General features: G+C 41.7%; 1 protein-coding gene across 1 annotated transcript in view; it reads right to left on the bottom strand.

Moving 5' to 3' along the window:
* Window positions 1-12502, bottom strand: part of HMCN1 (hemicentin 1) — a 166762-nt gene that overhangs the window by 121149 nt on the left and 33111 nt on the right. The window contains exons 3-6 of the mRNA XM_053950663.1: window positions 10574-10732; window positions 9915-10037; window positions 2227-2398; window positions 954-1060 (exon numbers count right to left, since the gene is read on the bottom strand). Coding sequence (XP_053806638.1) covers window positions 954-1060; window positions 2227-2398; window positions 9915-10037; window positions 10574-10732 — 561 coding nt within the window. The remainder of the gene's footprint in view (window positions 1-953; window positions 1061-2226; window positions 2399-9914; window positions 10038-10573; window positions 10733-12502) is intronic.

Raw genomic sequence — 12502 nt, 5'->3', positions numbered from 1 at the left:
GCCTCCAACAAGTGATAGAAGTGATTCCCAAGGCACTGACTTGTAGGAAAAGGTCTCAGGATCCAATGTGGTTCATGTTACATGCAGTAGGACCCAAACCTTTTTCATTTTTAACAGCCCATCTCTGTACTGGTTTTCAGCACTTCTGGTCATAGAATCATGGAATTGGAAAGGACCTTAAGAAGTCACCCAGTGCCACCCCCTGCCATGGACAGGGACACCTTCCACTATCCCAGATTGCTCCAAGATCTGTCCAGCCTGGCCTTGGACACTGTCAGGGATCCAGGGGCAGCCACAGCTTCTCTGGGCACCCTGTGCCAGGGCCTCCCCACCCTCACAGGGAACAATTCCTTCCCAATAACCCATCCAGCTCTCCCCTCTAGCAGTTTAAAACCTTTCCCTCTTGTCCCATCACTATCTGCCCATATAAAAAGTCCCTGTCCCTCGTTTGATAAGCCCCCAGTCCTAGACACGACATTCAAACAATTCTCCCCAGAGCTGCTGAGCTCAACATGCTTTTGTAGCTGCAGTTCTGCAGCAGGATCAGCAGCTTCCCCCAGGGCTGTGTGTGAATTGATGATCCTTTTCAAAGCACCTCTGTGCTTAGGGCAGGGACAATGCCCAGCAGGATCCATTCAGCACTGCCTATAAAGTGCCTCACACGGGTGCCTTCCCCTCCAAAAATGACTATAGAGTATTTACACTGCTACAATAGAATAGTTCAGTCAGAAAGGATCTACACCAGTAGGATTGTTTCCACATCTATATGGGAAAGCTGGGATCATGCAGCTTTACATAAAGAGGTATACAACAGTATTAAATACAAGATCACAGGACATTTACTGTAACACAGACTCAGCTGTAAGTATCTATGATAAATAACATAGCAAATCATTATACAACCTCCTTATATGCTACAGGACAATCATACAGAAGTCCTGCAATAACTTTACCTTAATTGTCCATGTTCCAGGCTCTGGATCTTTGACATTTACTACCTTTGCAGAGTTGTGGATATTTAGCAATTCATTCAGACCTGATCCCTTACTGAGCTGCTTGCCTGAAAAAAACAGAAACAGGAAGTAAATACAGGATGGACTAAACACAGTATTGTTTTAAAACATAGAGAGTAAATACAATATTGTTGGTTTGTACCAATGTATTTCTGATACTTGACTTGCTCACTACTTAGCAGTCAATGACATTTACAACAGTCAACATTCCCTATAATTCTCTGACAGAATACTGAAAATGTTCATTTATATCTGGGTGATTGTGTGCAGGAATTGGCTCTCTAGAGAGGGATTTTACTCCCTAAAGGCTGACCCTGAAGAATCACCAGCCCTAAAACTCATCTGGCTCTTTCACAGCACTAAAGGGAAAGAGGAAGTGGAGACAGGGATGTCCCAGTGCCCATTTTCAAAACCTACTAGACATGCCTTGAGTAATTTCAGTGAAACCCTGTAGATTTAGATGCATGGAGCTGATCTATGAAAAAGGCCAAAAGGAGGTGGGGTCACAGCTTCAGTAAAGCCTGACACTTGCACCCAGGACTGTGAGTTGTCATGGCTTGAACACAGAACTCAAGCAAATCTCTTTCCTGTGAACAAGAATGCCTCAGTGCAGGACAGACCAGACCACATTGCAGGGAACCCATCCTGAGCATAAAATATTTCCTAGCTACTCAAATTTAAGCTATGTTCTTAGGCAAAAGTCATTCTGAGTATACAAAATATGATCTGAATTTATTTCTGGAGTGCTGTTCCAAGTTCCTAAGGCATCAACATAATAATAAACAACAGATTTGTTCAAAATACCTTCAATTACAAATTAGCTCCAAATCGGTCATTGCATTGCCCACCACACACTGCTCAGCTGGAGATGGGCAGGGGAGGCAGGTTTGGCTCTGAATGTTCTCAGTTCAAAAAAGCTAGACCATGGTTGAACTTTCCTCACATAAAACCCAACCACTGTGTACCTTAAATGATGGTTCAGGGAACACAAAAACAGATGAAAGGCAAAAGTGTCCAGCAATCTGGAATGCAAGGACAAATAGTAACAAAGAAGATGGAGGTGAGATGAAGTGGACAGAATAAGGAAGTTTTCCAGTTTCCTCCAAGTGGAAAAAAAAAAAAAAACATGGAATATTGGGAAAAAATAAAATATCAGAAGGGATTTTTCCTTCTCTTTTTTCACTATCACAAAAGAAAGTATAAAGTACTTCACCTAGAGGATTATGAATCTCCATTGCTGGCGAAGGACCACTCAAGGACACTGTAACTTCCTTCAGACTGGGATCAAAAGGGATCTGCCAAGTATTTGCAGCCATGGACAGATGGTCTGTAGACAAGAGATGCACTTTGGAGGCTTGAACTGCTTCTTCAACCCATTTTAACACCTAGAACAGAAAAGAACAGTTGTTACTGTACTATCAGCAATACTGGCTGTTGAAATATTTTCTGCTGAAATGCCTGTCTCTACTGCCTTGTAGAGATTCCATATTGATTTATTTTAAAAAATGTGAATACTTAAAGGAAATGCAACTTTAATAAAAGACATTAGCAAAGCCATGGTCAGCATGGTGTTTAAAGGAGTACACAAGCACACCTGGATACATCTCTACACAACAACCACAGGTAAATTTTAAAAGGAATTAGGGACACAAACCTGTGGACATTTCTGCTCATCAATTATTGCATGAAGCAACAAGGAAAATTTTCTCATCCAGATGTACTGAGTAATTGCTATCTCTGGACTTCTCCAGGGTTTTTTTTTTCCCCTAAAATGCTTAATACAAATTACTGTTAGGCACAGCACAGAGGTGGGACTGGAGGGGAACACGTTTTGGAAAGTATGTTCCTGCAGGGCACAGAGGCTCCCACACAAGGGACAGTTCAGCAGCCCATGGGAGAGCCCACAGTGAAGGAAAGGAAGGGTGTGGGGAGGCAGAGCAGCCAAGAGAAACCCGTATGTACTGACCACAATCCCATTCCTGATGGCACTTGGGAAGGGAGAAGGAATCAGGGGAGAAGTTGAGCTGGGCAAGTGGAGGCAAAGGTGTTCCTACCTGTCTTTGCTTCCCACCGCCTGAAGGAATAGTTGAATATCTATTTTCATTGGCAACAAATTAATTTTCTTTAAGTCAGCTTTGTCTTGCCCTCAACAACAACCGGTGATTTCCCTGTCTTTATCTCAACTCAGAAGCTTCCTCAACATGTTCCTCCTCTGCAAGGGGTGAGTGAGTGGCTGAGAGGGAACTTGACAATTAGCCAAGGGAAACCCACCACAACCAACCCAACCTCCCCAGAAACATACCTGGCTTGTCAAACTATATGATTTTGCATCACCTCTGTACATCACAGAGCTGCAGCATATTTTTTAAATCCTACTGAAGTAATATTGGGTTTGTGTAACAATGTGAATGTGACTCACAGTAATACTGAACCATGATTTTAAGCTGCAGTTGACCACGGTGGCATTGAGAAACATCTTGTAATGGAAAGCCATCATTTGGTTATGTCAGTTCAAGACTTGGAAACCAGCAATAAACTAAGCTGATGTGTTACCCCTCAGTACTGGGAGTCTCCAGAGCAAGTCCTTCAACCTAGGACCCAGTTCAACACATTACCCAAAAGAACCTCATTCCCCTGATTTATTGTACATTACTTGCCTACTGTATCTTTTAAAAAATGGAAATATGTCATAGGTTTGTGTGTGAGATGACTCTGTGATAGAAACTAGATTCCAACATCCTATAAAAGTGTTCTTGTTCTCATATGTTACAGTATGAATGCCCAGCAACCTCTGTGCAAAGATGAAATAAGTTTAAATAAGTGAAAGGCATCATTGAAAACAAATTTGAAATGGTGGGGGCAGGTTTTCATCAATCATTGCCCCTCCACTCTTAGGAATGTCCCACCTGAGCTGTGCTGAGTGCTCCCAGCACAGGGTGAGACAGCGCTGACCAGGTGTCCCCTCACCAAGGGTGCGCACGAGCGAGCTGCTTGGGCATGTTTGCAAAACAACATACCCAAAAAATCACAGTAAAACTGCCTGTGCTGCTCAAAGCCCTGCAGTAACATGGCCCAAGAGAGAACTGGGGTTTGTGCAACAGCTGGTGACACCAGCTAGGGAGCAACTTGTGTTTGCTTTAGACAAGCCTGGAACAGAATCACGAGGCTTTAAAAAGATCCAACTCATTTAAGTTCTTTTTTAGAAATTATACATCTGGGCCCAAAAATGCTTCTAAAGAAATTTCAGTGTTCTACTCCCAGTGAGATGAACACGACACTTTTTTGTATGAGGTATATGGAAAAGTTCCCATTTAATTCCAGGATCTCACTTCCACAGGTAAGTTTTTTAATGGATTGTAAAATTCAATGAACCCATAGGAACTTCAGTTTCTGAGAGTTTTTCAAGATCAAAACCGAAAATGGAAGGCAACAGAACAACCCAGCTGTCTGCAGTCTGGCAGCAGCTTGCTTGTGTAAGTTCAATAGGCAATTCTGGGAGATCCATTTCCCAACCCTGTCATTCCAAAGAGCTTTGCAATAATGCTGTAACACTGGTTTAGAAGTAGGTTTTTTCTCCTCTGGGACCTTTACAGAAAGCCCCCAAAAGAACAGCAGCTTTTGTTGTTCTGCCAAAATGTGACGTGATGAATATTATTAGAGGGGGAAGGGCAAATAGAGCAATGATTTATAACTTTTCCCCAGAAAATTTGCTCTTGCAACCTGCCCTGCTGTCAGGTCATTTCTTGGAATGCACACTGAAACCTGGAAAATCTGTGCAGCATGGCCTCTATTTCCATTTGTTTATTCTGGGACTCAAGAATATTTCTCAAGCAGTCAAAGCAACGGGATTTCAGGTTAACTATTTCATTGCTTAAGTAAATTTAGGTTCATACTTACACCCAAAGAGGAAAAATATTCTAATAATGTTTTTAAATGCATATCAAAAAAATATAATTCAGACAGTGCATGAAAAAATACTACTGTAAAAATAAAACATTAATTATATATATAACATGTATGAAAACCACACAAATGAAAAGTTTTGGTGTTGGATCTCAAGCTGTTCAAAGTTAGGAACCACAAGAACTAAGCCTGTCTGCTTTCAACCGCCTTTCAAAAGCCCTTCTGCAGTTGCTTTATGACAAAAAGCCTTAGGTAGAGGATCATGGTTTATTTTTTCCAGACACTCCAAATTCCATAGAAAACAGAAAAAGACCAGCTGTAACTATTTGTTTTTCCTTTCTTTGTTTGGCATTCACTGTACATTATGTATCTTCAGAATAGAAGTATTCAGCTGCTTCTCCCATTAAACCATTCCTCATTTTTCTTTGAAAATTGATAATGCTTGTTTGGGACAAGGGAGAAGAAAAGGCAAGAAACAGAGGTATGCAAGAAACCTTCATTCTATACTGTAATTTTGAACTTTTGACTTTGTCACCTCCATTGTATCCTGGAAAAGCAGTGGAGGGGCCTTTTGCACCTTTAACTGAGTGAAACAAGATTTCAAATTGCTTCCTCTGCAGCATCATCCAAACACACACTGGTCATAAACAGCAGGGACCTGTTACAACAACCCCAGCTGTGTTGGTGTGACCCTTGCATTGCTGTCTCCTGAGAGGACTAAGAGCCAGCAGGAATGGGAGGTTCTCCAGTGGGTTTAGGGACCTCTATTTACAGCAGAGCACTCATGAGTGAACACCACCAGACCCCATTCCCTGTGGTCTTACAGATTATACCTTCCCCACAACAACAACCCCTTTTGCACCACCCCTTCTAAGTGTTCTGTCATCAGTCTTGTCTTTGGTCTCCCCTCAATCTCGTCTCATCCACAGCATCCCTTTCATTCACAGGCTTCTCATCCAACTTCAAACTCTCTTGTTTTTCCCATATAGGTTAATCCAGCTTTCAAGTCACTCAACAACACCCCCTTCTTCCATCAAAGTCAAAGCTGTACCCCCATGTCATTCTCAGTTCTCCTCCCATCAATGTTCTGTATATGGAAGATCCATTTCTACTTATTTTAAGAATCAGGAAGAAAGATGTATTTTTAGGCACTCTAAGGACAGGAATTTTTCCCTTCTTACAGAAGGGTTAGAAGTAAGAAAAATCAAATGCTTCAACACTAAAAGAAATGGAAAAAGACCAGTCACCAGCTCAGTCCTTGTGAACTCCCAGCTCTATCCACACTGATCAATCCAGTTCATCAGACACATGAATGACTCATATTTGCCACAAACAATCAAAACAACCTGGAGACATGACCTGAACTGCCAATGACTAATAAATCCCCACTATTTTCCACAGCACCATATTCACACTCTCCTGATCATTACAGTTCATCTCAACACCCCCTCTGGCATCGGCACAAACCTTTGGGCATCACAACCATTTACAGGAATTTCCTTACAGAAGGATAATTAGGTGTTGTGTAATGTAACTTCAGTTCAAGTCAAAATTAGTACCTTTTGGAAACTGGACACAGTTATGAAAATAGAGAATCTGCTCTAACAGGGAATTTAACCCATGGCTAAGGAACTTTCTCAATGCTGTGAGAACAGAACCTGAGGGAAGGGCTGGAGCTGTGCCAGGGAGGGTGAGGCTGAAGATAGGAAAAGGTTCTTCCCCAGAGGGTGCTGGGCAGGCAATGGACAGGTTCTCCAGGGAATGGGCATGGCTCCAAGGTTGCCAGAGCTCCAGAAATGTTTGGACAATGCTCCCAGGGATGCACAGGCTGGGATTGTCGGGGTGTCTGTGCAGGGACAGGGGTTGGACTCAATTCTTGCAGATTCCAAAGATCCCCTCCAGCTCAGGATATTCTGTGATCCATTTAAATCCCAAGCAATTATTGCAAATTAAGCCCTGAGTCTACAAAAGCAACCAGAGAAATCTCACCTAGAGAAATGCTTTTCAAAACCAGGATTTCAATGCTTTGGTAAAGCACTTTGATAAAGGCTTTCCAAGACACTGAGGACAACATTTCAGAATATTACAATCCTATAATGGTTTGTGTTGGAAAGGACATTAAAGCCCACCTTGTCTCACTCCCCTGCTGTAGGCAGGGACACCTTCCAATAGGCCAGGTTTTTCAGAGCCCCAACATGGGCCTTGAACACTCCCAGGGATGGGGCCTTGATACTCTAACTAGATAAATATTCTCATTTATCTAATGCACAGAAATCACAGTGAGTTTGTAAAAATAGTACCTTCATCCTGGACTCTTAGATGAGCTACCTTCAGCAGACAAGTGGAGATACATATGTATTTCATGCTTTGCTGGACTGAACCCAACACAACTTTGTCAATCACCAATAATTTTGCCCAAGTTAATTGTAGTATTTGAAATCAGAACATGTTTTTCAGAAGTAAAACAAAAGGCACTAAGTTTTCAGTCTTCTCAGTACACAAGCATTGGATGTGTATCAAGTACTGTTTTGCTGTGTTTCCTTGTATCTAGCTTAGAATATTGCTTCATTCTGCACTTAATGCTCAAAGGGCAAGAACAAGAGGAATGGTTTGAAACTTTATATACTAAAAATAGCTTTGTTTGAGCTTTTTGGGGGGGTAGAATAATCAAAATGTTTTAACAAAACAAGTCGTTGGTTTGGCAGGGTACTTGGCAGGGACTTTGTAGCTATTCCCTAATCCCCAATCCAGCACTGGCTGTCTCTAGGCCTACAACGGTGAGTGTGCTTCAGCATTTATAAACTGCATTCTTTACACATCATCAACTCCTCCGAGAAAAAGGAGGGCAAGCATGATTGTTTGATTGCAGCTGAATCCTGCCTGAGGGTTATCCCATAAACAGCTGATCAGACCTCTGCGAGATGTCCCATTTGTTTGCATCCACCCACTGGTGGATGTGCTTCTTGGAATCAGTGCTGATCCAGAGCTGAAACCACAGAGAAGGTTTTACTGGGGATGGCAGCAATTTGGTCAGCTCATTTTCACAGTCACTTGGCCCAGACACAGATTTATGTAAGGTCAACAATCACTAAAATTGCAGAGTATTTTGGGTTTGGCTTTAACACTAATTGTTCAGCAGTTATTGTGGAAGACTTCTGAAAGTTATTTAGGGTTTGCTTTTTTTCCACCTTAGGCAATCTCTTACAATGTTTAAGCATCTCTTTCCAGTGGCCATGGGCTGTGGTTTTGCCTCTCTCTCAAAAAAACTCTGCCAAAATATCGCCTACTAATTTCACCCTCTGCTCTTGTGCAGAGGTGGCGAGGCCCTGGCACAGGGTGCCCAGAGAAGCTGTGGCTGCCCCTGGATCCCTGGAAGTGTCCAAGGCCAGGCTGGATGGGGCTTGGAGCAACCTGGGCTAGTGGAAGGTCTCCCTGCCCACGGCAGGGGGTGGAATGAGATGATCTTCAAGATATCTTGCAACCCAGGACATCTTACGACTTTACAATTCCATGATTATTTACTCAAAAGAAATGTTGAGATGAAGCTGGAAGGGGGTGAAAGCAGCTACTGAAACCCCTTGCTTACAACCTTACCCAAAACTCCAAGGCAGTCTATCCTTTCAGGCAGAAGTTGGTGTTCTTAGAAACACAGAAGTGCCAAGTTCAGGAAACAGCAGCGGGCAGCCAGGAAAGCAGCTCGTGCCAGCTCCACTCCAGAACACGGTGCTCTCTAGCACCCACAAATGGCTTTATCTGCTCACTTCTACCTCTCAAAAGCGGAAGAAAACAAAACCACAACAATCCAACCAAACCTTTACCCTAAAACAACAGTCCTGGCAAAGAGCATTCCCCACTGGCAGTATCAGAGGGTCACAGAATTGGTTGGGTTGGAAGGGCACTTAAAGACCACATCATTCCATGATGATCCCTTCTGTATAAAGGGATTTCATGGAGCGTCACAGAGAAGTTTTACCCTTTATACATAATAGCAAAATGCAGGCCAGGAACAGACCAAACAGGTAATTTCCTTTCTTCCAAATTTTAACCTAATTTTTGGAGGATAAATCTTCTGGGAAGTTTCTCCTTTTGATCACCTTCACATCTCTGCCAATAGCTTCTATCATTCCCAATGAGAACTTCAATTTTTCTAGGCAACAGCTGTAGAAAAATGCAATTTATCTCCAACATTTATCATTGTCAGAATTTTAGGACAGAAAGAAGGAACAAACCAGGGTAAATTTTTATTAAACAACTACAGCTAGTTATGGCCTACACTGGGAGTTCAAAGGGGAATGTTTACAACATTTATAAACAATTCCAGCTCTCCAGATAAATATCATGTGATTTCACCTCTCTCCAAACTGTTTTCTCACGCACTTCTGAAGTTTCATTCCTGTATGAGACTCACTGAATTTCCCAAAACAAACAGTCATTCATAGCTGTGGGTCAGGAACCACAGTTACCAGGAGGGCAGCAGAGGTGGCAAAAGTATTGCAGTGATAACTTCAATTTAAAAGTTACTTCCATGACTCTGTGAACAATGGAAACCTGAGAGTTCACACTATCTATCCTATATCCATTTTTGTCCAGGCTAAGTAACAGTCCTTTGCTTGCTCACAAAATGCTCGTTTAAAGCTAAATGTGTGCTCTTGTTTTGAGCAGAAAAGCCACTACTTTACACAGAGCCCAGAACTGCTCCTTTTTTTAAAGGCTCTTCTCCTGGAAGCCTTCTGGCACAGGCAGAGGGAAGTTGGGCAGGTTCTAGTAAGATGTGCCACTTCACATTTCCCTATTGTCAATAAAAGTCACAGTATTGCATCCTGATATAGAAGATGGAGAAAGGAAGGAAAGGAAAGGTGGAATGGAGTCCACATACTAAGACCAGAACATTTAGAAGTTCCCCTTCTGCTCCCTAACCCACCACCAGGTCTCTTAAAGATTTACAGTATAACTCTTGCCTCATTTTCTTTATCTATTGCAAAACTAAAGCAAAGTTACCTCATTAACTTGTTTTTTGTCCAAGTGAAAAACTTGACCAGAACTTGTTGAAGCAATTTCTTCATAGACCTTGTAACCAATATGATCCCTGTCATCACAGTCTCCAGTCAGCACAAACACCACCTGGATTTAAAAAAATCAGTGAATCATTGGACACATGGTGCATAGGTGAGGAAAACACTGCCATGGCAGCATTAAGGCAAGACAACAGCAGAATGTGTCAGACAAGATGGGCTTGTTTCTCTGCATGGACAGAGGCATTGCACTCAGTAATGATGGAAAAAGCAATGCAGAAGAAAAAGGAATAGACAAAAATCCCTTTAAAAATCAATCTGCCCTGTCACATAATACCTCTTTTAGAACAACAACAACAAAAAAAAAATCCATGTAAGTGATAAGCTGCCAAAACCACACATACTGGTAGAAGATTCAGTTGCATTGTTTAATTCACAATAATAAAAGAATATTCCACTAAGTTTTTCCTTACCCACATCAGTTAACTCTATTAAAAAAAAAATTAAATACTTAGAATGCAGTATTATGGTCCCTTCTGTAATAAGATCTCACCAAGTTTCACACAGGAGAATTCTACCCTTAGTCATCAAGAAAACAGAGCATTAAACACACAACCCAGGTGGGAATGCAAATCCCCTCAGTACCTGAGACTGTTTCTGTTGGATGAGTTGAAGCACTTCATGGGTCAGTCTGTAATCCTTGGATCGGGCATCAGTAAATACATAGATGAAAGAGCCAGGCAGGGAAATTTCTAGAGCAATCTTTATTGCCCCAATGCTCATCTCTGGACAGTCTCCACCACCCTGTTCACAAGTAGAAATAAAACATAACATTTTTTTCTTTTAAGAAAGAAAACTATATCAAATAAGTTACTTTCTTTTGGGACATTCAAGACAGCCTCTCATCATTTATTCAGCTTTTCTACCCTAAGGATTTTATGGTTTCTGCAGAGTGCTGTAACACACTCACAAGCAGCAACTGCAACAATTCCAAAGAAGAAATAAAGTCAAAAGAAGAGCCCTGATGTTGGCTGCTGTCATGGTCACTCTTATCCACGTCCTGCTAGCTCCAGCTTTTGTGACAGCTCCATTTCCCACATTTACATGCTCCCTTCCCGGCTGACAACTCCCCTGCTCTGGTAGTCACAGAAGGTCACAGGCACAGACAGATGGGAAATGGTCCCAGGCAGGCAGTGCCGAGCTCCAGGAGCACTTCTGGACACCAGAGCAGCAACAACCTGCCCTGGACTCCACCCTGGGACAGGGAGCTCAGCAGAGGGCACAGGTGCTGTGTTCCCACAGCTCTGCACTGCAGCAGCTGCAGAGCTGGAGGTTTTTCAGACCATGTGTTCAATCAAAATGCTTCCAAGTATGACTTTATCTTCATAGGAAAGGATTCATTTTTCTCACTGAATTAAGAATTTGGGAAAAATACTGTTTAAATAAAAGCTCACTAACTTACATAAAAATTAACTTGGCATATTGAAGACAGAACTTTCCAAAGAGCTGATACAAACTGTAAAACTTGCCCTGTCATCTACAATAGATCTCTGCATAGATTCAGCATTACATATAAAATTGATTTATTTTATTTTTACAATCAACATGCCTTCACACATATGTATATACAAATCTACACATGATGGGAAAGAATAAGGCAAAAAGAGAACAGTCCTTTCTACTTAAGAATTTTGTTCATCCTCAGTGAAATGTTTGTGTCGAGAACAACATTGTATTGGTGAAGGACCAAAACAGAAATCTAAAAATTATTAGAACAGGACTGATAGGTCATCTTGTAGTAGAGAAAATGTAAACACTTTCTACAGGTTAATCTATCAGTATCCTTAATCAATTTCAAAGCAAGAATATCAATAAGTTTCTCATTTATGCTAAAGAATAAGCATGTGGTCGCTGTTTTTCTGTAAGTCATGTAAGAACCATTGTTCTTTTTCAAAGTCAGTTCTCCTAAATGCAGCCTTAGTTTTATGGGAAAAGCAAGTGGTAGACTCCAGACAGCCTGAAATTCAAGAGAGAACTCTCCAAGAAGATTTTTGACACACGTCAGAACTTTATCTTGGCAATGCCTATACAGTCCAATGGGACACATCAGTATATCCAAATTCTTTCAGCAGAAGACTCTTCCACATAAAGCTTTAATTTGTGGGCAAAGTCAAAATAAGAGCTAATTTATACAGACATCTACTTGGAACAAGAACATTTCTATTCCCACTTCAAGTCTACTTGATTATCATCTCATAATATTCTATATGGCAGCATCTGTTTTCTACATAGAACATGAAAAGCACTACTGAGCTAAATGGCTTCTCTGAGAACAAGCATGGACTTTTTTTATTCCTATAATGTAGAATAATACTCTTAAAAGGCAGCTGGTAGAACAGCAAAACATCATCATCATGGAATGGTTTGGATTGGATTGGAAGGGCCTTAAAAGTCCATCCAGTGTCATGTCTGCCATGAGCAGGGACACTTTCCACTGTCCCAGGTTGCTCCAAGCCCTGTCCAACCTGGCCTGGGACACTTCCAGGGATCTAGGGGCAGCCACAGCATCCCTGA

This window comes from Vidua chalybeata, chromosome 9, assembly GCF_026979565.1.
Source record: "Vidua chalybeata isolate OUT-0048 chromosome 9, bVidCha1 merged haplotype, whole genome shotgun sequence".
Classification (NCBI taxonomy): domain Eukaryota; kingdom Metazoa; phylum Chordata; class Aves; order Passeriformes; family Viduidae; genus Vidua; species Vidua chalybeata.
The sequence above is the reverse complement of the archived record's forward strand: the minus strand, read 5'-3'. Positions and strand labels throughout refer to the sequence as shown.